Genomic DNA, 26,121 nt, shown 5'->3' on the forward strand with positions numbered 1-26,121 from the left:
GGGCTGAGAGATTTTTGAGCGTGAGCTGACTCTCTGTCACCGGCAATAAAGGACTCCTGATTCAATCTCAGAGTGCGGCGCTTTTCCTTACAACTCACTTGGTTACAACAGTTTGACCTCAGCAATGGTGATACCTAAGAAGAGCGATGCCTGTCCCTCCGTAACCCCACCCCCAACCCATAATGCTGCCACCATCCCCTAGCATCTGCCCATGCCGGTCCTTAGTGGGGGCATGCCACATGGAGATAACTTGACTTTCTTATCCCCCCATCCTCAAAAAGTGTCATCAAGACACACAAGTGACAGCCAGAACTCCACCCTCTGTAGGCGAGGGTTAGGCAATAGGTGTTATGGCAGCAGCCCAGGCGGCACCACCTGTAGCTTCTCTGCTGATGGGAGAAAGATCCAAGGGCCTCACCCAGAAGTGTATGCTGCATGGGACCAGGGCTTGGTTGCCACATCGCCAGCAACAGGAACCTCTGTCTTTCATCTAGCATCTTCATTTCCCTCAGCTTTTTCTGCAGGGCCACATTTTCCAATATCTTCACTGAGTGAAGTTCTCAGGCTTGAACTACTGGGATAAAGAGCTCACTCAAAGCACACAAATGATGCACGGCCTGGGAAAATCGTTTCTTTTAATGACAGAGAAAGCACACCAGACAGTAACAGAAGCCCCATTGGGAGTTGCCACTGTACAAATCAATGCCTGGAGGCCCTGAACTAGCATTAGACATTCACAGGGAAGTCAGCTGAGGTTAAGGAAACATCCAAGCAGCATCTCTGAGGATACAGAAGAGGGAGGAGGGAAGTGACAGCCACAACACATGTGCTGTGTATCTGTGGCTTGAACTCTTCTTCAGGCAGTCCTTTTTTTCCTTCCATATTGGATGGTAGTGGGCTGGGGGAGGTTTGCGAATGACACGTGGAAGAGAGGCCCCATGTATCAGCCTCGCAGAAGAGCCAATACTGTAGGCAGAGGTGGCCCGGATGCTCCACAGGACACGCCCATGAAGCCATGTGACATCAGTCCTCGGAACAATGGTTCAGGGAGCTCGAACAAAGAAGAACAGTGGCTCCTTCACAATCTGGGGTCTGGCGCAACTTCCTGAAGGCATGCTAGGAAATAGGTTTATCCACAAAACTTGGTCATCCCCTAGGGTAAAAGTCATTCTCCTAGTTTTCACTGCATTTATCTAAGTTTCAGATTAAAGAACGAGAAGAAAGGCCGCAACTGAAAAGTCATCTGGAATATTGTGGCACTTCACCAATCTCTTTTGCTTATAATATACGGCACAGCCAACGCAACCCTGTTGATGTAAACTTTCATTATAATAATCCTATACTGTACACTCTCAGAATACGGAAAGAATCCATCCTATCATACATGTTTCATCTTTAAAAATAATCTAACGTAGTCATACTCTCTGGCTAGTACAAACTATTAACATCTGAGAACACAGAGAAAACTCTGGGATTAATAGTAGATTCTCTGACAGCGTGCTGCCCCCCTCCCCCCAATTCAGCATCATCTATGAACACATTTCTGCAAAAGCATCCCCAAATCATCCGTAATTAGGAAAAGAAATGGATATGTTGGTTTCACCAAATGGACTTTTAGCTAGAAATGATGGAACATTTTTACCTTGGTGAAAATGAAGCACAAACGTAACATTTCACAGGTTCGGGCCCATGCAAATGCATGTTATGTGGGGGTGTTTTACTCTCACCCCGAAACCACGATTAGCATGCAGGTTGTTTTCAACTACTGAATTAGAGATACTTATTGGCAGTGCACCTCCTGTGTAATCATCATCACTAAGGCAAGGTTATTTCAACTTGTATAGAAGATCAGCAGTATCTTATCAGACGCATGTGTACACAGTATGGACCTGTGACTTACTATTTAAAAGAAAAAGAAAACGATCTCAAAACACAGATCCCTAAACACAATTCAGTTGAAAATGAACTGTTAAGCTTTTAGAAATATATTTTAAACTACAAGACTGCCCTGTTTTTGTTTTTAATGAACATTTTAAAAAGTTCCCACCCCTAAAAATTTGCCAAATTATTTCCTTGCTATGGGTCACAGCCTCGCCAATTTGCTACCATGGTTGATGCTCACTGAAACACAGCTACCAAGGTCCTTAATGTGTAATACAATCTCTTCAGGGTCGGTACAGTTAAGTCCTCCAACTGCTAACCTGGAACCTGAGTGACCCATAAAAGGCCTCGATCCATTCATTCGATGGTGGTCCCCAGCAGTGGGTATTCAATGGTGCTAGGGGTGCTTTCAGCTGGGGTTAGCTTGGTTGTCTAGTTGCCCGTTAAGCTCTGGACCCAGCTGATCCGATCTGCAGACCAGTGGAAAGTCCTTCGTTTTTCAACAGGAACATGTGGGAGCAGCAGAGGCAGCTCCTTGGCCCAGCCAAAAACAGATGCCAGGTGGAATTGTCTGTGTTTGTGTAAAGCCAACGCGGCAGGAGAACTGGAAAGTTCCCGAGAAGCATTCGCTGCACTGGGCGTTTCATACCACGGAACCCTTGGAAGATGACAAGTGGATGGACTGAATTCTGATGGCCAACGTCCTCTGTAAGTCCTGGAGCACATCCTGGCCCGTCCCTTCACCATTTTTGTCATACAGGAGCTGCTTGAATGCTTCATTTTCGATGAGGACCATCATGTTTTTGAGAAAGTAGCCTTCGCAATATGCTGAGAGCTCTGTGACTCCAAGAAACTGTGGAGAGTGGAGAGGAAGTGGGAGATGGTTATGATTCTGCAAAGCACCTTTCAGATTATGCCTTCAGATCTAACGATGGCGTGCACCTGCTAAGGAAGACTGGCTGCAGAATGTCTCTGATTCCCCAACACACACCCACGGGGTGTGACTTTGCGGTTCATCCTATCAAAGGGCTGGAGACCGTTCCTCTGCTCCTTGGCCTTGTGCCAATCAAATCACTTCTCTGGGCCTCAGTCTTCCAAGTTACAAAAGCAAGGGGGTGGACTACAGGGGTATCATGCTCTGCTGTGCCATTTAGGACAGGGATGAGGTCATACTGTGGTCTCCAAGAGGTTTATAGAGCTCGATGAAGTTTATCAGTGAGTGAGCTAGTTATCCCACAAACATTCACATGGGTGCACAGAATCCTGGAGCTGGGAGAGAGATCTTAGCAATCCTTTCATTCCTTTTTTTTTTGAGACAGGGTCTCACTCCGTTGCTTAGGCTGGAGTGCAGTGGCATGATCTCGCCTCACTGCGACCTCCACCTCCTGGGTTCAAGTGATTCGCCTTCCTCAGCCTCCTGAGTAGCTGAGATTACAGGTGCAGGTGCGCACCACCAACCCAGCTGATTTTTGTATTTTTAGTAGAGACTGAGTTTCGCCGTATTGATCAGGCTGGTCTCGAACTCCTGACCTCAAGGGATCTGCCTGCCTTGGCCTCCCAATGTGCTGGGATTATAGGCCTGAACCACTGCACCCAGATTAGGAATCTTTTCATTCTGTCAACATGAATCCTGCTCTTACAATCACAGAGTACAAGGCTTCCTGGTACAGGTGGGGAAACTGAGGCTCGGAGTTGCCTATCTCTGATTCTGAGGACACAGTGAGCACCCCCCACCAGCACACCTGGCATTTGCTTTGTAGATGAGTGTCATTTAGCACAAGTTAGTGTAAATGAAAAATAAAAGGATATATACCTACATTTATCATATTTGATAGTATTTATTGAATGATTACTGCATACCAGCCACTGGCCTATCGCCACACAACTAATTACTAACAGAACTGGGATTGGAGCTCTCATTCCCTAGACCAGTGGTTGGCAAACTATAGGCCTGCAGGCCAAATCTGGTGGCTTATAAAAACCACCTGTTTTTATAAAGCTTTATTAGAACACAGCCTTATCATTCATTTACATATTATCTGGCTGCTTTTTGCAAAATTGAGTAAGTACAAAGCATACTGTGTGGTCTGGAAAGTTGAAAATGTTTACCTGGCCCTTTACAGAACATGTCTGCTGATGCTTGTCCTAGGCTATAATTTTTTCAAGGGCAGAGACCATATCTACTAATTTTTTTTTTTTTTTTTTTTTTTTTTTTTGAGACGGAGTCTCACTCTGTGGCTCAGGCTGGAGTATGGTGGTGTGATCTCTGTTTATGGCAGCCTTGACCTCCTGGGCTCAGGTGACCCTCCTGCCTCAGCTTTCTGAGTAGCTGGGACTAGAGATACGTGCCACCACGCTGAGTTATGTGTGTATTTTTTTTAAGAGACAGGGTTTCACTATGTTACCCAGGCTGGTCTCAAACTCCTCGCCTCAAGTGATCCTCCCACCTCGGCCTCCCAAAGTTCTTGGATTATAGGCATGATCCATAGTGCCCTGCTCCTCTAATTTCTTATATTCCGATGAACAGAGCTCCTAGCAAATACTGGCTACTCAATAAACACTAGTGAATAAATCCTTTAGTTTCCAAACCTGTGTTCTTCCCACGATGATGCAGTGTTGAGCTTACCCACAACAGCTGAGATTCACTGTGATGAACAAGCTTGTTCTTTTTCTCAAGTTAAGAGACACCCTGAAAGGGCCACGAGAAGCTCCAGGGCCTCTTTTCATGACTGAATAGCCTGTGACAGGTTTACCAGGAAAAAGAGATGGCTGCATTTGTGGAATGAGTTTCTCCTCTGTATAAAATTCCACAGCTGTCTCAAAGGTTAGACGTAATGCACAGGTAATGTTGCGAGGTCCTCCTACCATTTGGAACGTGGCTCTTAGCATCTAAATGCCTGTATTTCTTGGAGTTACACGTGCGAGTGGAGCAGTGCATAGAAAGGGCAGGGGGCAGCTGGCATTGCCCTGCCCTCCACGTGACTATCACAAAGGGAAGGTATTTCTCTTGGAAACAATCCAGGTATTGGCCTGGAAGGCTGAGGCTGAGCTGGTTGTGTGTGTGTGTGTGTGTGTGTGTGTGTGTGTGTGTGTGTAAGAGGCAGTTTTTCTGCCATATGTGTTCTGTGCCTCTATTCCCAGCCAGGGCTCCACTGCATCAGGCTCCATTATTAAATCACGAGATGTGCTACAGAAGCTGCTTGCCAAACAGCTTGAAAAAATTAAAATGGGATTGTGAAACAGAGGCCTCGCTGCCAAGGTGGGAGGCCACTGTGGATGTCAAGTTCATTGGGCAATTTGAGTGACCATGGTCAGGGAGGAGGGCAGAGGACCACAAGGCTAATCAGCCTCTCTGTCTTGGTACAGAGAGAGAAAGAGAGAGAGAGTGAGAGAGAGAGAGAGAGAGAGAGAGCGTGCAAGCAAGCAAGCAAGCGAGCGCGCGCGCACACACATGCGCACAAGCTCTCTTCTGCAAAGTCATCAGTTTGAGATTGAAAAAAAAAGACGCCTGTGTCCTGAGAAACCAGATTTTGGTATAATCTGCATTTAACTAGAACACCAAGTGTATGTGTGTTTATGTGTGTACAACATAGACTGACTATACTTTTTGATTTACTGATAGCCAATCAAAAAATCTTCAGAATCAGGGATCACTGAAAATATTTCCAACATTTATTAAGCTGGACAGTAAACACAGGGTTAAGAACCTGTGCTTTGGAGTGAGAGAAACCTGAGTTGAAAAATCTCAGTACTACACTTCCGAGACTATACCCCAAATAACCGAAAGCAGGAATTTCAGGCCAGGCATGGTGGCTCACATCTGTAATCTCAACACTTTGGGAGGCCGAGGCTGGTGGATCACCTGAGGTCAGGAGTTCAAGACCAGCCTGGCCAACATGGCGAGAGTCTGTCTCTACTAAAAATACAAAAGTTAGCCAGGTGTGGTGGCATGTGCCTGTGGTCCCAGCAACTCAGGAGGCTGAGGCAGGAGAATCACTTGAACCTGGGAGGCAAAGGTTACAGTGAGCCGAGATCATGTCACTGCACTCCAGCCTATGTGACAGAGCAAGACTGTCTCAAAAAAAAAAAAAAAAAAAAAAAAAGCAGGGATTTGAACAGTTATTTATATACCCATGGTCACGGCAACGTTATTCACAATAACCAAAAAGTGGAGGCAACCGAAGTGTCTACTGATAAATGAGTGAATAAACAAAATCTGGCATGTACATACAATAGAATATTATTCAGCCTTAAAGAGGAAATTCTGATGCATGCTACAATATGGATGAAGCTTGCGGACATTACGGCAAGTGAAATAAGTCAGTCACAAAGAGACAAAGATTATATGATTCCACCTACATAACATCCCTTGAGTAGTCAAATTCATAGAGACAGGAAGTAGAATGGTGAATAGCAGGGCCTGGGGGAGGGGAGGAATGAGGATTTAGTGTTTAAAGGGTAAAGTTTCAGTTTAGAAAGACGAAAAAATTCTATGGATAGTAGTTTTGGTTGTAACACAATTTGAATGCACTTAATGCCACTGAACTGTACACTTAAAAATGGTTAAAGTGGCAAATTCTATGTCACATACATTTTACCATAATAAAAAAAATCTCATTCCTAGCTGTGTGACCTTAAGCAAGTTACTTCACCTCTCTGTGCTTCAGTCTCCTTATGATGACATGCGATTAGTGATAGTATTTACCTAAAAGGGTTGTCGTGAAGATTAAAAAAGACAATGCCACAAAGTTGTTACCACAGGTGGCTGCACATTAAAAGGGCTCACTGAACGCTGTCTTAAGACAAGGAAGCAGCATCTCACATGCAGTCTGATTTTTCACAAGCAATAGCAGCGTCATTCATGTGCAGTGCCACTGTCCAGAGCTTGTGTGATACAGAATCATGCGGACTGGGTTCCAGTTATACAAAAGAGGACATTTTAAAACTACTAAAAAATAAAATAAAATAAAAATAAACCAACTCCTCATTCTGGCAGGGCACGGTGGCTCACACCTGTAATCCCAGCACTTTGGGAGGCTGAGGTGGGTGAATCACCTGAGGTCAGGAGTTCAGATCAGCTTGGCCAATGTGGTGAAAACCCGTCTCTACTAAAAATAAAAAAAATAATTAGCCGGGTGTGGTGGTGGGCGCCTGTTAATCCCAGCTACTCAGGAGGCTGAGGCAGGAGAATTGCTTGAACCTGGGAGGCAGAGGTTGCAGTGAGCCTAGATTGCACCACTGCACTTAAGCCTGGGCAACAAGAGTGAAACTCCATCTCAAAAAAGAAAAGATAAAAACCAATTAACTCCTCATCTTAACTGGTTTTATTGTTTCTTCCTGGAACTGTTAACCCCCTGTGCTCAGCACGTGGAACAAGATGCAATGGTGCCTGGACAAGGTATTTTACTTTTCCGGGGTCCAGTCTTCCCACTGATGAAATGAATTGGATGAAATCAGAGGTTCCTGAAAACTGGAGTGAAGAGTGGTCTGAGGGCTGATGTCACTCTAGCAGCTTGTTAAAAATACAGACTTCTGGGCCCTCTCAGGGGATACTGCTGAGGGCGGGGGGACTACACTGGCAGTCAAAACGCTCCCCCAGGTGATTCTAATTATTAGCCAGGTGTTGGGTCCACCTGATAAATAAGCAGACGCCAAAGGCTTCAGCAGTGCTTATCGCCTGTTCTCAACCTTGGCCACATCGGAGGATCACCTGGGAAGCTTTGAAAGCTGTCTTTTCCCAGGTTCCACTCCTGGAGGCTGATTTAATTAGCCTGTGATAGGTTCCAGGCAGAGGGAGTTTAATAAGTGAGTCCCTAGGGGATTCTAACATGCAGCAGACATTGAGAACAATTCTGCAAGGGTGTTCTGACTTCTGAGCATGCATTAAAATCAGCTGGAGGGCATGCAAAGTCACAGGTGGCTGGGTCCCCACTCAAGGTTCTGATTCAGTAGATCTGAAGTACCGCCTGAAAATGTACCTTTCTGACAAGTTCCCTGACACTGCTGGATTGGAGACCCACTGTTCTGGAACCTTAGAAACTGTCGCTTAGACTGCAGCAGAGACATCACCTGGGAGCTTGTTAGAAAAGCCAAACGGGGCCCATCCCAGCCTGTGGAATCCGAGTCTGCGACATGAGTCGTATGTGCATGAGAGTTTGAGAAGCACTGTTTGAGAACTCTGCCTTTGAAACTTCTGTGGTCCTACCTTCTTTGTTCTGCAGAGGAGGTGGAAGGCATCTTTTCTAGAGCAGGAAGCAGACTTTGAAAGAGGCCAGCGGCTTAGCACTGAGAGAACTGGCCCAGCACTTGGTCTCTGCCCTGCCTCTGTGTTTGCCAAGGAAAGGCCTCCCCAGCTTCAGCGCTCCTGTGCATGCACTACACGAGAATGAGATTGATTACCTTGGCATGGTTGTAAATATCCACACAGTTGTCGGTATTGATGCTTTTCGCGCAGATAATCTCACAGTGTCGCTGCAAAGCCTCCAGCTGGAAAAACTTCGCGGCAGACAGAAGCTAAAAACCACGGAAAGAGTCTGTTAGAGGCTGGGAGATGGCTGGAAGGAGGCAACAGCAAAGAACTACAGTGGTGAGACAGCCTTCATCCTCATCTTCCACAGCAGCGTCACGGGGAGGGGGAGGGAAATAATGCATAAAGGTAACACTACAGGAAGAGGACCAAGATAGGACTCCACCGTCGGTGAAGATGGGGGAGGGGAGGGGCAAGCGTACCCAATTCACAACCATTACAGCAGGACATCAAACCCAAATGCCCCAAACTGTTATGTCCAGAATAAGGGTGAAAATCAGGCTATTATCAGCAAGGTGGAAATCAAGGTGGCTCACTCCCTCTGTTGTCCGGGTCTCCACTCAGGTGTCACCTCCTCAGGGGAGCCTCCCTCCATCCCGTCTGTCCTCCATGCCCTGTCTCACTCCTCACAGTCACAGCACCCCAGATGTGACATCGTGTCTGCCTCCCTCGCTAGAGCCTAGGAGGGCAGGGCTCTTTGTCGGTTTTCATCACTGCTGTACCCTAGTCCCAAGCACAGTGCCACCTGGGAGATGCTCAACAGATGTGTGTTGACGGAACCACCGGCTTCCGGCTTCCGGCTTCCTGCTTCCGGGAGGGGAAGGAAGAGCCAAGAGCAATAGTTCCGATGACTGCTTTTGGGGACAGGGACTGGAGGGAGGCAGGGTGGGCCCAGGCAGCTGCTTTGTATTCAAAGCTCTTCTGTATGATTGAAATGATTTAAACGTACATTTTGAAAATTTTTAGTTAAAATTATTTTTAGTTTTGTTAAGGCTAGAGAAATGAAACAGTGAGAGTGGAGAAGGAACAAAGAAATCCATAACTGGTTGTGATCAGTTAGTTGTAAGCAGGAGGGTGCAGTGGCTCATGCCTGCCATCCTAACACTTTGGGAGGCTGAGGTCATGAGTTTGAGATCAGTCTGGCCAACATGGTGAAACCCCATCTCTACTAAAAATACAAAAAATTAGCTGGGCATGGTGGCGGGCACCTGTAATCCCAGCTACTCAGGAGGCTGAGGCAGGAGAATCGCTTGAACCAGGGAGGCAGAGGTTGCAGTAAGCAGAGATGGTGCCACTGCATTCCAGCCTGGGGGGACAGAGTGAGACTTTGTCTCAAAAAAAAAAAAAGTTATAAACACCAGTGCATTTTTGTTTACGAAAGAGCCTACATCCTTGAGACTAAAATGGTCAGAGTAGTAGTCCAGGGAGACAAGAGAGTAACCGTGTCTCTGTGTGTGTGTGTGTGTGTGTGTGTGTGTGTGTGTTGTGGAGGTGGAGGTAGAGTGACCATGGATGGTTTCACAGAGTAAGAAGAAAAGGATAAACGGGCCATACAGTGAATACACATCCTAATGGCAATCACTATGTGCCAGGCACTGTTCTAAGCACCTGAACAATTTTTTAAGATCATCTAAAACACCCAATGAGGTAGATAGTTATCCTGTTTTATGGGCGAGGAAGCTGAGGATGAGCGGTTACATAACTTGTCCACAGTCACACAGCTCAGAAGCGGCAGAGGCTGGATTTAAACCAGTCTGGCCCAGCCCCCGTGTTTTAACCACCGTGTGGGGTCTCCTCTTCAACAGTTGATTGTGTCCTGACATCTCTAGTCAGCCAGGCACCCTGGATGTCAGACAACTGACCGCAATCCTGGCTCTTTTGCTGAGGATTAATTGGGGGTGATTTTTGGCTTCTGTTTCAAAGCTTCCAGTTTCGATTAGGAAAATGAACAAGTTCCACTTCTGGCAAAGAACAGGGGGAAACCTTGGCTTTGGACAAAACGGGGGCAGAAGCAGGGCTCCTGGACAGGCAGCGCTAGAACCGGCCAAATTGCAAGAGTTAGACAGGCAGGGCTAGAACCGGCCAAATTGCAAGAGTTAGACCGGGGGAGGGGGAGAGTGAAGGAAGCAGGTGTGGGCTGCGTGACGGTGGGATGCTCAGTCTGAGGAAAGCCCGGCAGAGACTGTCATCTGCCCTCAGCTTCTGCGTCTTGGAAGAATGATGGACAGTGTTGTGATTTGAGGGATGTTTTTAGGGGATCTAATTCTTTTATAAATAACAAGGGAGAAGACATCATCTAGGATATTTCCTGATGATGTCACTATTAGAGCCTCAGCTGTGCCCAGAGCTAGAGCTAGCCTCAGACTTTTCAAATTCCTTCCCTTCCCTGCCCCCCTGCCACCAATGCCAGTTAAAACTGGGTTTCACTCAGTGGATACTGAAAGCCAGCTTCTCTGATGAGAATCCCTTCCTGTCTGGGAGGATGAAGGCATCATGAAGGAACAAGAGCCCCAAGCCTTCATCCAAATGAAAACCCAACACAGGTCCTTCCTGACACTGCCACGCATGCTGGCGACCCGAGTTTACAGAGGTGCCACCCAACGGGACCTGTGACAGCCAATACCATGAGGAACCCCTTACCTCCATGATCTCATTGTTTTTAATGAGCAGTGACTCTGGGCCGCCGTAGTAGAGATATTGCATAACCAGCTGGAAGAAAACACACAGAGAAGAGTGTTAATGGCAAAGATGCATCATCTTAAAGCCCTTCAGTGGATGTCCCAACTCAGGCTAGTTCCTAGGACATCCGTTCCAAAACGCTGCCCATTTCCAAGTTGCCAGTGACCGAAAGCTCGCTACTTCAAGGAGAGAAGACTGTCCATTTTGAACAGTTTCATCCATCAGATAGTTTGTTCTGATACCATGTGGAAACTTGGCCCCAGATGGCTTCCCACCCCCAGTTCCATGCCCACCCTCAAGACCAAACTAAACAGCCCTAAGCTGCTGCTCCTCATGTCAGCTTTTCCATCTCTGCATGATAATCATGGGGTCTTCTCCCACTTCCCACCCCAGTCGTGCTGCCCGGAACTGCTGCACACATGGCCTGGCTTAAATAACCTGCACCAGAGGGTCATTCCCCCTGCCAACATGGCCCAGTTTGACTCAAAGCCTCCTGCTGAAGTCCCAGAGGGTGACTCTGGGATGCCACAGGGCCACCTGCTCCTTATTACAATGCGACATGCTCCAGGATGAGGCCAGGAGGGATCCGGGCTTTCTGTGGATCACCGATGATATAAATGGTCCAGGCCAGGCTGTTCTTTATTCATGTGACTCATGATGCCCAAATGGCAGGCCAAGTTTCCAGAGCTTTGCAAACTGGTATCCCTTGAATGGAATGGGGCCTAGGGATGTATCTGACTTTGCTATCTTACCTTACCTACGACAACTGGGTGTTCATTTTTTAGGTGGTGTGTACGGTCTCCAGTTTGGCCCAGTCTCCTCTACTTCCCATTGTCTTCTTTTTTTTAAAAGACAGAGTCTCACTCTGTCCCCCAGGCTGGAGTGCAGTGGTGCAATCACAACTCACTGCAACCTCCGCCTCCTGGGTTCAAGTGATTCTCCAGCCTCAGCCCCCCGAGTAACTGGGACTACGGGCGCACACCGCCATGCCTGGCTAGTTTTTTGTATTTTAGTAGAGGCAGGGTTTCACTGTGTTGTCCGGGCTGGTCTCAAACTGCTGACCTCAGGCAATCTGCCAGCCTTGGTCTCCCAAAGTGCTAGGATCAGAGGCATGAGCTACCACGCCTGGCCCCTATTGTCCTCTACCTGCATACTTGACAAACTCACTTTACCTCTCTGGCTCTAGGGCAGCTGTACGGGCCAAATCTACAGACTGGTTACCTCCCTTTTTTGGGTACTTGTAAAATGAGCCTGGACTGGGCTGTCCTCTATGGTCCCTTCACGCTGAGAGTCTGTGACCACTATGAGACACTGACCAAGTGCAATGAGCCTGCAGTTTGGTGGCCTCCGTTTCTGATCTGGTGCTGCTACTGAAAAGCTGGGGGATCTGAGTTATGTTAGGCTCGGTGTGTCTCAGTTTCACACATGTAGAGTGAGGACAGTGTTACCTGCCTCGTGGAATTGTGACGAAGACTAAATGAGTCACTGCATAGAACAGGCCTAGCAGGGACCTGGCGCACAGCAAGCGCTCTGCAAATGTCAGCTCTCTAATTTTCTCTGAGGCTGAAAAATCTTTTCCCATGTTTCCGCTACATGCTGCCTCGGTCTCACCCAGGCCTTTGAAAGCCTTTGCAACTGGTCTCAAACTGCTTTTTGCATGTGTGTTTAAGTTGTTTTTAAAATGCTGTTTACAGCTTTATTGAAATTCTTAGTTATCATTATTATTTTAGAAAGGGTCTCATTCTGTCACTCAGGCTGGAGTGCAGAGGTGTGGTCATGGCTCACTGTAACCTCAAACTCCTGGGCTCAAGCAATCCCTTTACCTCAGCCTCCTAATCGCTAGGACTACAGGCACACATCACTGTGCCTGGCTAATATTTCATTTATTTTGAATGTGAGACAGGGTCTCACTGTCACCCTTGAAATGCAGTGGTACGATCACAGCTTACCGCAATCTCTGCCTCCCAGGCTCAAGCGATCCTTCCACCTCAGCCTCCTGAGTAGCTGTGACTACAGGTATGCGGCACCATACCTGGTTAATATTTGTATTTTTTGTAGGACAGGTTTTCACTATGTTTCCCAGGCTGGTCTTGAACTCTTGAGCTCAAGTAATCATCCTATCTTGGCCTTCAAAGCACTGGGATTACAGGTGTGAGCCCTCATGCCTGGCCAAAGCTGCCTTTTATGCTCCAACCACTTGCCTGCATCAGAACCTCCCAACCTGTCTTCCAGTCCCGTGCTTTTGCCCACACCGTTCCTTAGGACGCCCTCCCCTTCTATCCACTGCGCTCTGCCCGCTCCTTCTGCATCTAGGAAGTGGCTGTCTGCCCTGGGGCGCCTCCTCAGCTCTCCACCCTGCCCCAGGTCACCTCAGGCAATCCGTCATCCTCCACTGCAGTGCTGATTCTCACTAGAGTCTGAGGGCACAAGCGTGTTTTGCCCATGGCTGTGCCCCAGGGCCTGGCGCCCAGCAATCAGCCTGCAGTGTGCACACTCCACCCGTAAACACGAATCTTCGCCTCTGTGTTGGAGTCTCCCATGTACCGACTTTGGGCTCCTGGGACCATCTGCTTGGCGGCGGCTGAGGCTTTGTGAAATAACACAGCATTGTTTACCCTCCCCTCTCCCACCCTGATGGGTCATAAGCATTTAAAACACCAAGTCAGCCAGTGCTGGGATCTGGCCTTATTAAAATCAATTTACTCTCCTAGCAGTTTTCATTTAGAAAGGCTACACAAATAACAATACGAGCCGTAATAATGACTGCCCTGAACATTTACAAAGCATTTCCCTAGCAGGTCGTCTCAGATTCCAGGTGGGGCTGTGGACTTGGACGCTGCTCTTTGGCGGACAGAGATCCTGGGGCTAACGGAATTTAAATTGGGCCGGCACAGGCCTTTCTGCAAGGGGGCGAAATGAACACTTATTAGGCCAAAGGGCCTGCTCGTGGAGTTGTTTTTCTTGGCAGCCGTCAACCTCCATGAAGCAGGGATTCAAATGGCGCCCACAGCCTGGAGGAGGCTCCCCCGCAGCCTCCAGGCGCAGTCTCAGCTGTGGCCGGCCCTTGCTGCCTGTGATGTGAAACAGACTCCGGGGAGACCCGAGGCAGCCTCATTTACTAAATTCCTCTGTCAGCCGGGAGAAAAGTCAGCCGGCCCCGTTGGGGTCTCCTGCTGGGTCGCATTCAGCCCTCCTTGGACTATTTCAAGCCACAAATGAGGCTTTTCTTCATTTATGGGGAAAAGGGCGGGCAGGTGGAAACGTCCCCAGGGCCTGTTAAATCTTCCCTTCCCATTACAGTAACATGAGGCTCATGTGGCCAGGAAACCTTCCCCAGTCCAAAGCAATTACAGGCCTCAGGATTCCTCCAGGACTGCCCTTTCCCATGGAGGTCTCCTTCCGTGAGGCTGCTTGGCAAACATTTACTGAGTGCCTATTACGAGCCAAGTTCTTATTACGGGAACCTCCCCGGTTTCTTCCCAGGCTTCACATTGTAAGCACCCGCTTCATGAGCACTGGGTGGGTGGGGGCACACATTTTCCAGCTTCCAGCTCATGCTCCAAACGAATGGGCCGGAAGATTCTTTCCTCAGGGCTGAGTGAGTTTAGGGCGGGCCCAGGTGCCCACAGAAGGGAGGAAGTTAAGAGAACGGGTCTGGGAGTCAGCCAGGCCTGGGTTTAAACCTCAGCTCTGCTAGGAGCAGCAGCGGGAATCTGGGCCACTGACTCCGCCTCTCTGAGTACCTGCCCTCGTCTGTAAGGTGGGGATTATGGCGACGTCGCAGGGCAGCTGGAAGGATGAAATGAGGTGAGGGGCAGAGACAGCTCCAGGGCAGCAGCAGCAGCAGCAGCACCCAGGTTCTTGTTAGAAATGTGAGTTCTGACGTGGTACATATATACCATGGAATACTATGCAGTCATAAAGAATGAGATCATGTCCTTTATGGCAACATGAATGGAGCTGGAGACCTGAACCAATCCCTCTCACTCCTGTAATCCAGCTCCATCCATGTACTGCTCCCAGGTTCTCACTTATGAGAGTACACATGGATGCAAAGAAGCAACGGTAGCCACCGGGGCCTACTTGAGGGTAGAGGGTGGGAGGAGGGTGCTATGCTTATTCCCTGGGTGACAAAATAATCGGAACACCAAACACCTGCGCCATGCAATTTATCTAACGAACTTGCACATGTGCCCCTGGAACTAAATGTAAATTTTCACACCTGCAGAATCAAACGCTGGGGTGGGGTCCAGGAATCTGCATTTTAATGCGTCCTCTGTGTTTTAACAAGCACCCATCCTTCTCCAGGTATTCTGAGAGCTGTGAATGTGTAAGAAATGCCGTAACTGAGAGCACAGGTTCGCCAACCTGGCTGCACATTGGGATAATGGGAGGAGGTGGGGGAGACTTCAAAATGCTGATGCCTGGGCTCCAGCCCTAGATTCTGATTTAATTGGTCTGACTTATGGCCCGGGCATTGGGAATTGTCAAAGGTCCCAGGTGATTCTAATGTGCAGCTAACGTTCAGAACCATTGGCTTCGAGCCTTTCGAATAGTGCCCAAGACATGTGACCTATTCCTGCTCTCGGCACATTCCCACGTAGAAAGGGTCTTCTAGAACAGTGTCCCCAGCTTTGCTACCAGGCAGACTGAGTTCAAATCCTGGCTCTATCACTGACTAGAACTAAGACTCTGTGCATATCATTTAGGTTCTCTAGGCCTCAGTTTCTTCATCTATAAAAATGGTGATAATGCCAGGCTCAGTGACTCATGCCTGTAATCCCAGCACTTTGGGAGGCCAACCATGGTGGGTGAATTGGTTGAGCTCAGGAGTTCAAGACCAGCCTGGGCAACACGGCAAAACCCCATCTCTATAAAAAGTACAAAACTTAGCTGGGTGTGATGCAGCACTTCTGTAGTCTCGGCCACTCAGGAGGCCGAGGTGGGAGGATGAGAGCTCGGGAGGTAGAGGTTACCATGAGCCAAAACGATGCCAGGGTACACCAGCCTGGGCATCAGAGCCAGAGCCTCTCTCTCTCTCAAAAACAAACAAAAAAGGGAATAACAATCCAGATAAGACGTGTAAGCACAGATCAGTGCCTCAATACTCATGGCTCCACAGACATTCCTTATCTCCCTCCAAAGCAAAGCCACGCTGTATGAACCCAGCTTTCCAACCCAACAGCTGCCATTCAGGAAAGAGCTGTGACCACTTTGCTCGCAGTAGAAAATGGTGGGGAGTGCCTAGGGTGAGGGGACATGGGCACTTGGATGTCTGGAGTATGCCAACTCCCCAGACCCACCTTGGGGTCCAGCCTCCTCCCTACTCCCCTAACCTCAGGGGGACAGCTCACCCAGGCTTATGTTTGGAAGCTTTTATTTATTTATTTATTTTTTTGAGGTAGGGTCTTGTTCTGTTGCTCAGGCTGAGCGTGCAGTCGCACAATTATGGCTCACTGCGCCTTGCTTGACCTCTCAGGCTCCAGCGGTCCTTCAGCCTCAACCTCCCGAGTAACTGGGAGTATAGGTATGTGTGACCATGCCTGGACAATTTTTGTATTTTTAGTGGAGACAGGGTTTTACCATGTTGTTCAGGCTTGTCTTGAACTTCTGGGCTTAAGTGATCCTCCCACCTCAGCCCATACTGGCCTCCCGAAGTGCTGGGTTTACAGGCATGAGCCGCCGCACCTGGCCTGGAAACCTCTTTCATCCTTTCTCCAACCCCTAGTTGAAAGTAACCTATTCTAGAGGGTCTTGTGCTTAGTGGGGAAGCGGTTTATCAGTTATGCCTTAAAACTGTAACAACCCACTTAGAAATTGCCATGATGCGGCACATGACAAGTCGAAGGTTTTTCCATGTTGTTCCACTTAGTTCCTGCAAGAACCTGGGATGTGGAGGTGATAAAGAATAGCATGTTAAAGATGAGGAAACGGAGGCTCAGAGAAGCAGAGTGTCTTATCCATGGCTGTTCAGGAAGGGTTCCTTATTTTGAAGCTTTAATCATAACCAAAGAAGTGCATCTCTAATGGTGGAAATTCAGGTACCTCAACAGGTTTTAGGGGATGGTGGCGGTATGGGCATGGTGCCTTCCTGGCAGCTCCCTAAACAGCAGGACCCGGGGGACCAGAGTCACTGGTGGAGGGAAGAACTTTACCTGGCATGGTTGCATTCAAGGCCCACACTGGCCCCAATGTCTTTTTTTTTTTTTTTTTTTTTTTTTGTTTGAGACGGAGTTTCGCTCTTGTTACCCAGGCTGGAGTGCAATGGCGAGATCTCGGCTCACCACAACCTCCGCCTCCCGGGTTCAGGCAATTCTCCTGCCTCAGCCTCCTGAGTAGCTGGGATTACAGGCACGTGCCACCATGCCCAGCTAATTTTCTGTATTTTTAGTAGAGACGGGGGTTTCACTATGTTGACCGGGATGGTCTCGATCTCTCGACCTCGTGATCCACCCGCCTCGGCCTCGCAAAGTGCTGGGATTACAGGCTTGAGCCACCGCGCCCGGCCCCCAATGTCTTTTTAACCTCCAATATGCCTTAAGGCCCAGCTGGAGGAATTAATCATCACTTTCCCTCAGAAACACCCCAAGACTTTCTACTTCTGTGCCTCTGCTTATGCTGTTCCTCCCCCTGCAATATTTTCTCTCCTGTCAACCAGATGAGGAAACTGAGCCTCAGAGTAGTTGGATAATTTGTCCAGAGTCATTCAAGAGGCATTGATTTTAAACAAGGGACTCCTGGAATGCAGCTCTGTCCTTCAAAGCCCAGATCTGGCCGCTCCCCATGACCCTGGTCCTGGCCAGGCTTGCCTCCTGCTTACATATCTCCATATTGTTTCTTCAACCCCTTAGAACTCGATGGCCAGCCTGAGTCCTACCCACCTGGTCCTCTTTCCAGCGCTGTCCTTCCTGAGCTGAACTGGAGGAGAAACAAGTGCCTGTTGGCATTCTGTAAACTCCACCCCAGGTCACCCACACTGTCTGATGAACCCTGGAAGGTGGGAAGACAGCCTGATGGGGCCAAGGGGCCTACACAGCCTTCGGGCACCTGGAGGGTCTTGGAGCTGTAGAAATACAGCTGCAAAGCCAGCTGAGGAGTGAGTGAATTTCTATTAGCTGCAAGAAGATCATTGCAGAGCAGGATTTATGAATCGGGCATAATTGAAGGAAGGTGGAAGAGAGAAAAAAGCTTCTGTGCCCCTCAGAAAACTCACATAAACCAAAACCCATTGTTCACGGCATGAACGCCTGCCAGACAGGAGGACACATGGTAATGTCATCTAGCCTTTGACAAAGAAGCCTTACTTTCCTATTTGGGTTAGGTTTAGACTAATGCTAACACGATACCAATTCTCTAAAAGCACAGTGGTTCCTGATGACGCCGGGCTCAACCAAAGTTTTGGAACTCCGCACACGCTGTTCTCTTCGTCTGGAATGTTCTAACCCACTTTCTTGAGCCCTTACCTTCCTGAGCCTCACCAACTTCTCAGCTTTGGATGTTTTGGCTCGTAAGACCTCATCCAGGAGGTCGTCTTCACTTTCCCTGGTCTGAGTTGCTGCAGCACGTTGGCTCATTCCTCTTGTGCACCCTACCATATACTGTAATTGACAAACTGCTCAGTCGCTGCCCCCCACATGCCAGACTCTGAGTTCCCACAAGAGGACATCCTTTATCCTGTGTCCCCAGCCCTTAGCCCAGTGTCAGGCATAGCAGGCACTCAGTTAATGCTGCAGGGATGAATGGATGGAAACTGAAAGGGTGCTGTGACAGCTCCTTCCAAGGACTTCTCCAAATGGCCAGTCCTCAGGCTGAGGATCTGAGGCAACCACCTGTGCCCTGTGCCCACCAGCACAGAGTCCAGGCCACACCAGGGGCTCACCTGAAAGATGGAGTATTTCACATAACCAATCTCTATGCAGGTGCTGTCATTTGTCGGCTTGCTGGAGAGGAGTGCTTTGAACCTGAACAAGGCCATAAAAAAAGAGATAAAGACTCACACAAAAATCCATGGCTTGCAAAAAACTCAGCTCTCCTGACAATAGAAATATCTTGTTTCTTCCCCTGCAACTCGGAAATATAGCAGCGGTATATCCGTACATTTCTTAATTTAAACCCTCCTATTATACCATAATCTAATTTGAAGTTAAAACTTTAAAGTTAAAACCAGTGTTTTGAACTATAACATTCTTTCTCAAACTGGCAACTGGAAAAGAATGAATGCCTGTAAATCCCGTTCCTCTTTCAGGGCCGGTCACATGGCCGACATCTTCCTGGCATCTTTCCTGAGCCTAGGGCTACGCCTTCACTCCTTCCCCTTGGTGATGGAGCATGCTTTGCTTCCTGAGGGCAGGGACTTCAGTGGTTCCTGCTACATCCCCACAGCCTGTCCCTGTAGGAACCTGACATATCATAGGTATGTAATCAATGTTTGTTGACTACCTAATCATCTCCCTTGTGGTGACTTTCTGTCTTGGAGTTTCTTTCTTTCTTTTTTTAAGATGGAGTCTCACTCTTGTCACCCAGGCTGAAGTGCAGTGGCACAATCTCAGCTCACTGCAACCTCCACCTCCAGGGTTCAAGTGATTCTTCTGCCTCAGCCTCCTCAGTAGCAGGGATTACAGGTGCTGATTTCTGTACTTGCAGTAGAGATGGGGTTTCACCATGTCGGCCAGGCTGGTCTTGAACTCCTGACCTCAGGTGATCCACCCACCTCAGCCTCCCAAAGTGTGGGGATTATAGGTGTGAGCCACCGTGCCTAGCGCTGTCTTGGGTTTTCAATGCACTTTCCTGCCCATTAACTAAACAAAAAGCACTTTGTGGGTAGAGATCTTTGAATGAGCACATTCTCAAACTGGTGACCGGAAAAGCTTTTGTGGGTAGAGATCTTATTAATGGAACACAGTGAAAATATGTTTAAGAATAAGCTGATATGTGTCTCTGTTTTTTAAACTTATTTTCGAAATTACAGATTTACAGAAGAGTTGCAAATACAATACAGAGAGTTTCTGTTTACCCTTCACCCAGCCTCCTCTAATGTTAACATCTTACACAGCCATAGTGCCTTTGTCAAAACTAAGAATCGAACATTGGTACAATATTGATCTGGTTTGTCTATAGTGTCATGACTGAAAACTGTGCAAGGGAAAACATTTTTCTTGTGGTGGCAAAGCAGACATGGGGGTTTGTGTTTGGTTTTGCGGGAGGGGGACTGGAGATTCCTGGATGCTTTCAGAAATGCAGGGAGTGGGTAGGCCCGGGGGCTCACGCCTGTAATCCCAGCACTTTGGGAGGCTGAGGCGGGCAGATCACGAGGTCAGGAGATCGAGACCATCCCGGCTAACACAGTAAAACCTCATCTCTACTAAAAATACAAAAAATTAGCTGGGTGTGATGGCACAAGCCTGTAGGCCCAGCTACTCAGGAGGCTGAGGCAGGAGAATCACTTGAACCCGGGAAGTGGGGGTTGCAGTGAGCCGAGATCGTGGCACTGTACTCCAGCCTGGGCGACAGAGCAAGCCTCCATCTCGACAACAACAACAAAAAGATGCAGGGAAGGCTGGTGGTCACACACATTCTTGGTGAACTTCCTGGAAGGCAGTTCCATTTGTGGGTTCCCAGTATTCTTATCCAACTCAGGTACCCCTGCTCACCCCCCAGCTGGGGACTCTGGTATTCTTTATTTCAGCATCTTTCTCTCCTGCCTCCTCCTCATTTCAGCATCAATCTCTCCTCTGCTCCAGCCGCACTGCTCCCTATCCAGGTCCCTGGATAACGTGTTTCTAAATTGTCAACTCAATGTCAACTCAAATCAAAAGGAGAAGAAAGGACAGCTGGAGAGCTAGCAGAGCGGGTGAGCAGTTCCTCCTATTGCTACATGACACTACTGTCTGTTAATTCCACAGTTAGGGAAAAGTAAAGTCAGAACCTGTATATTTCAGTGGCTTATGCCAAAGTCTGTTCCCTGATCTTTGGAGAGTGGTCCTCTCAAGGCTGCCATGTGTGGGGTCTCAGGTTGTTCACTGCACAAGGCCACCTAGCCAGGGGGGCCAAAATCCAACCCATGCTCTGTTCTCAAAGCTCTGCCCACTTTATTTGCTCACAAGAGGGGGGTGCCTTCTTCTAGGTTGTTTATGCTAGCGGCTGCCTTGAGCTCTTGAATTCTTGATTTACGGAAGATGATCTGTCAGTCCAGTGAAGGGACCACCAAAATTGAACTTTGAAAAATAGTACTAGCAACAGCCAAAGTCATAATGCAGCTGCTTTCAAAACCGCGGATACATACCTTGGAGAGGCTGTAAATAACAGCACTTTGTGAGCGTAAAATGGTCTTCCTTCTACCAGAAAAGTAACATCAGACATTTCTTTATTGTTAAGAAAATGAGGATCTGGATTGGGAAAGGGAAAAAAAGTAGCTTTAGTGGAAAAAAGGATGAAGTTTAGATTTCTCCCATAGAAAGTGCGAATAAGAGTAAGCAAGGAAATCTTGGTGATAAAATACTCATTGGCAAGACAGCAACCAAACATCAGACAGGACTAATCAGAGGAACAGTCAAGTCGCTGAAATTCAGTTTTTCGTAGGAAATCCTTACAGCTTATTTGTGATTAAAAGTAGCATCTCTCCAGAGAAGACTCAGCTATAACTAGAGTGAACTTTCCAGGTATGAAAGGCAATCACCTGCCCACCTTGTCTCTAAGAATGCCACTCATCCCCCACTGCTGCATTCTCTCAGGGCTCAGCGCTCTCCCTGCCCAAAGAAAGAGGTTGAGAAGAGCTGCCGCCTCGCCCCTGCATTCCAGGGATTTAGGTCCAAGCCTTTCTCTCCTGGGGTCGGTAACAAATGAGCCAGTCCTCTGCCCTCATCTTCTAGGATAACAAAGATTTACCTACTACTTACTGAGCACTTACAATGTACAATTTGGGTGTACATTATCCCCACTGTGCAGTTGAGAAAACTGAGGCACAGAGAATTTACAGTGACTTGTTCAAGCTAGTGACTGGTGGAGAAGCCACGGTTTGGACCCGGACATTCTGACTGGATGGCCTGCTTTGATAAGCACCAGGATCCCGCAATTTGCCTGTCATTTCAGCCTTGAGACCCAAGGCTCTTGAAGGTGCCAATCTGTCCTCAGCTCAGCACTTCTGTCTTGTTGAGAATATCCATCAACCCTCTCTGTCCTCCTAAGCGTTTCGTGAATCTTCCATTTCCTTTGACATTATTCTAGTTTGGGCCACATCCTCTCTTTCTGGGAACTCACAGGTGCCTCTGTTGGTCTCTCTGCCTCTACTCTTGGCCCCCTCAATCTGATGGCCCACCTCACTGCAGGAGCCATCCTTCCTCAAAGCTAGCTCTGGTCATGTCCCTCCCCTCCTCTCCTGTAAATCATTCAATAGCTGCCCAGTGCTCCCAGGATAGAGTCCAAACATCTTAATGAGGCCACTTGTGACTGGGCTCCACTGCCTTCTCAGCCTCTCCCTGTCAAACTGCGTGTGTGCTTGAGCTATGGGTGGCTCTCAGTTCCCCATGGGTGCTACATGCTCTCTCCCCTCTGGGCCTCTGCACACACTGTTCCTTTACGTAGAACACCCTTCCAGCCCCCTCCAAACCTGGGTCATCCCTAGGTGGTCTTTAAGTTTCAGACATAGTGATCAGATGCCCTAGGCTGGTAAGCCTTGCCAGCCTCTACCAACTTCCCCAGCCCCAGTAGCCCCAACTGAGTTCCCACAGCATATGCACCCCGGCTGCAGCCTCGGCATGCTATGGTGTGTCTGCGTCTGTCCATTTCAAACCCTTTCATCTGTGTCTAGTAGAGAAAGGTGATAAAGTAGAGTAAGAGTGCGGCCTCTGAGCTAGAAATCTCAGCTCTATCACTTTGGGCAAGTTGTTTCTCCAACCCATGCCTCAGTTTCTCCTGTAAAATGGAAATTATAATACCCATTATTCTCCTTCACCACAGAGTAGTGAGGAATAAATGAATGAAGGATTTATGGAGAGCATTTAGCAAAATGGCTGACAAATGAGTATCCCTCAATAAACATGACCATTATATTATTAGTAGATGCTCAAAGGATGTTTTTTGAATGAATGAAAGAATGCCTTGACTCCCGTTGCAGACACTTGCTCTAGAAGGCTGCAGAGGACCCTGGGGCCCTTCCTAGCCTGGAGGCCGGTTTGCTGTTGGTGGGCGCTCCTCCAGGGGTTCAGGGGCTGTGCTGAAATGAAACGCCATTGCTTCCTATGGCTGGATTAATGGGTTGTCCTAAACTACTGCGGGCAGGACCAAGCGCCTGCCTTTCTGGGAGCTGTGACTGCTCAGCTGTTGAGCTCACCCTGGCTGAACCCTGGGCCCCTGGTCTGGCCGCATTTTCCCCAGACAGCTGTAACTTGGACCCAGAATCTGCCTTCCAGACTGATTCTCTTCACTCAGGTCCTGGTGGCCCTCCACTTACCTTGCCCTGTCAGTACAGAGCTACTTCACTTCTTCTTATTTTTTTTAAAAAAAGGCTCTTACTTAAAAAATATCAGAAAAGCATAAACAGTAAAAATCACCTGTGTATTCCCACTCTCTATTTAAACACTGTAATTAAAAAACTCCCCAGAACTTCTGAAATGATCCAGATAAAAGGAAAAGAGGCTGCCAGGGAAAGCTTGAGAGTTGATGAAAACTCATTTCTTCACTTGAGTTTCTCTCTACTCAGTAACCTGCCTCCCTCTGCTCACCCATCACACTCACCGTTCATCTCCAGCCAGTCCCACATTCCTGCTTCCCAGACTGTTACTTTCCCCTCCTTATGCCTCTTTTTACCACTTTCTCCCAGAATTCATTGGGAGGGCAAGAGGACACCATACCACAAACAAATCAGTGGTCTCCGATTCCCCCAGTCCACACCACTCCCTACCGTCTAATGCTAAACCCATTTCACGCATTTATATCACCTGCCTGGTCCCACAGAGATGCTGGTTTGAGACCCTTGTCACTGATCATTCTTGTCTTTCTTTTAAAGCAGGTCCCGGAAGAACCGCAGTCTGGCGCCCTTCAGTTATGCTAGCTTGAGCTGCTAGACTAGAGATGCAAAGTGTACCTGCTCCATATTCCATCTGGTAATAAGGACATGGTGCCTTTTCTTTCATATCATGAGCTTGAGCCTCTCAGATCTGCCTTTTCTTTTCTTCTTGGTGCTAACCCTTGGAATTCTAATGCTTGGCCTGGAAACCAGGCATTTTTAAAATATATTTTTAATTTTTTGAGATGGAGTCTCACTGTGTTGTCCAGGCTGGAGGGTAGTGGCATGATCTTGGCTCACTGCAACCTCCAGCTCCCAGGTTCAAGTGATTCTCCTGCCTCAGAAAGAACCCAGTGCCCGCCTGATGGAAAGGTTTCTTCTTCAAAGTTTCAGAAGCTGGGACCACAGAATGACAAACTTACGGCTTCTGGGCACACCTGGGTTCAAGCTGCAGCTTCACCCTGTAGTGATACTGCGGCCGTAATGTAGGATGAGTCAGAGTGCCTGCCTCGGGGGTGGCCTGAAGATGAGTTGAGAGGGAGGTCAAGTACGTGGCTGGAGCCAGCACAGTGCATGCCTCCTGAGTAGGTAGGACTATAGGCATGTGCCACCATATCCGGGTAATTTTTGGTATTTTTAGTAGAGACAGTTTTACCACATTGGCAAGGTTGGTCTTAAACGCCTGACCTCAAGAGTAGTGAAGAATAAAGGAATGAATTTATGGAGAGCACTTAGCAAAATGGCTGACACATGAGTATCCCTCAATAAAAATGGCCATTATAGTAGATGCTCAATTGATGCTGATGCTATTTGATCTGCCTGCCTTGGCTTTCCAAAGTGCTGGGATTACAGGCATAAGCCACCAGGTCCAGCCCAAAACCAGGCATTTTTAACTGCTAGTGAAAGAAACCTCAGCAAATTCAGGAGGAGGAAATGTTCCCTTCCCTCCTATGGCTAAAGGAAAGCAGATTTTATGCCAATGAAAAAAGACCTTGCAAAAGTTTGCTCGAAGGAGGGTGTCTTATGAGGCACCTAGACATCAGGATTGTTGCTGTGTCCAGGAATGCACCTCTCACTCTTAACGTTTGCTGATTTGACTGGTCTTTATAACGTGCTGCCCTGATAACATTTTAATTAATACCTGTTTCCTATAAGATAGAAGCACTGTGACTTGGGCACATCCCAGTTTTCCCCACGCATGGCCAGAAAGAGAGACAGCCTTTGACTCAGCTGCTAAAATTTTCCATTTCAGCAAAAAGTTGTGTCTCATTTAAATTAACAAGTTATTCAAGACGGGAACAAAAATAACTTAAAAATAGTCCCATGAATTCAGCCTTTTAATTAATCTAAACTGGCTCATCCCTTTCAAATGTTGCTAAAGAGTAGAAATTTCAGAGTCTTCTATTACTCAGATGTCCTTCAATCTTCTTAGGAAAGGGAAACAGGAAGTAGGAAAGGTCTCCAACCTATCTAGGGAAAAGGAATCCTTTATCTTGAATATTTTATAACTCTCCAGGCAGCAGGGCGTCAGGCCCTTGCAGCAGAAGGCTCCTGTTTCAGGCCTCAAAGCAGCCTGATGAGTACTCCTTTACCTTTTTGTAGGCTGGTCAACCAGCTGCAACAGGCCTAGGACCCTCTGAAAGAACACAAAGCCTGATGGAAAGGTTTCTTCTTCAAAGTCTCAGAAGCTGGGACCGCAGAATGACAAACTTACGGCCTCTGGGCACACCTGGGTTCAAGCTGCAGCTTCACCCTGTAGTGATCCTGCAGCCCTAATGTAGGATGAGTCAGAGTGCCTGCCTCAGGGGCGGCCTGAAGGTGAGTTGAGAGGGAGGTCAAGTGCATGGCTGGAGCCGGCACAGTGCACGCTTCCACGAGGAGGAGGCATTGATCCTCTCATGGGACTTCTGAGCATCCAGCCTCTGCAGCTCAGGTATGTACCCTCATGTTTTTATGGGTATATGTGTGGGGGCTTTGTTCCCCTTTCTTCTGGTTCCCTGTAGAAGGATCTTCGTTAGAGGAACAGCCCTGGCCCCTCACTGTCTCCTGCTCTTGCTTCTTGGTGAGGAAGGAGGACTTTTAGAGGGGAAGGTTTGGGGGACAGAGCTGCCATATGCAGGGTGGCCTTCTTTCAAGAGCCACCTGTGCGGGGGATGTGTATGGAAGTAGGAGGCCTTCCGAAGCCCCCATTGTCTGTGACTAGGGGAGAAAGTCCCTTTAATTGGCAAATCTCCTTGTCCACATTCCCAAG

At 48.1% G+C, this 26,121-nt stretch overlaps 1 protein-coding gene across 4 annotated transcripts in view; it reads right to left on the reverse strand.

Moving 5' to 3' along the window:
- Nucleotides 1-615: 615 nt before the first annotated feature.
- Nucleotides 616-26,121, reverse strand: part of ABTB3 (ankyrin repeat and BTB domain containing 3) — a 345,548-nt gene continuing 320,042 nt past the window's right edge. For 3 of the 4 annotated variants that reach the window (XM_039472338.2, XM_039472337.2, XM_074402289.1), the window contains 5 exons: nucleotides 21,150-21,252; nucleotides 18,747-18,828; nucleotides 10,829-10,897; nucleotides 8,281-8,394; nucleotides 616-2,734 (listed from right to left, as the gene is read on the reverse strand). In XM_039472338.2, coding sequence (XP_039328272.1) covers nucleotides 2,525-2,734; nucleotides 8,281-8,394; nucleotides 10,829-10,897; nucleotides 18,747-18,828; nucleotides 21,150-21,252 — 578 coding nt within the window. In that variant the 3' untranslated portion in view covers nucleotides 616-2,524. The remainder of the gene's footprint in view (nucleotides 2,735-8,280; nucleotides 8,395-10,828; nucleotides 10,898-18,746; nucleotides 18,829-21,149; nucleotides 21,253-26,121) is intronic. The other variant, XM_074402288.1, reaches the window with a different exon arrangement.

This window comes from Saimiri boliviensis, chromosome 7, assembly GCF_048565385.1.
Source record: "Saimiri boliviensis isolate mSaiBol1 chromosome 7, mSaiBol1.pri, whole genome shotgun sequence".
Taxonomy (NCBI): domain Eukaryota; kingdom Metazoa; phylum Chordata; class Mammalia; order Primates; family Cebidae; genus Saimiri; species Saimiri boliviensis.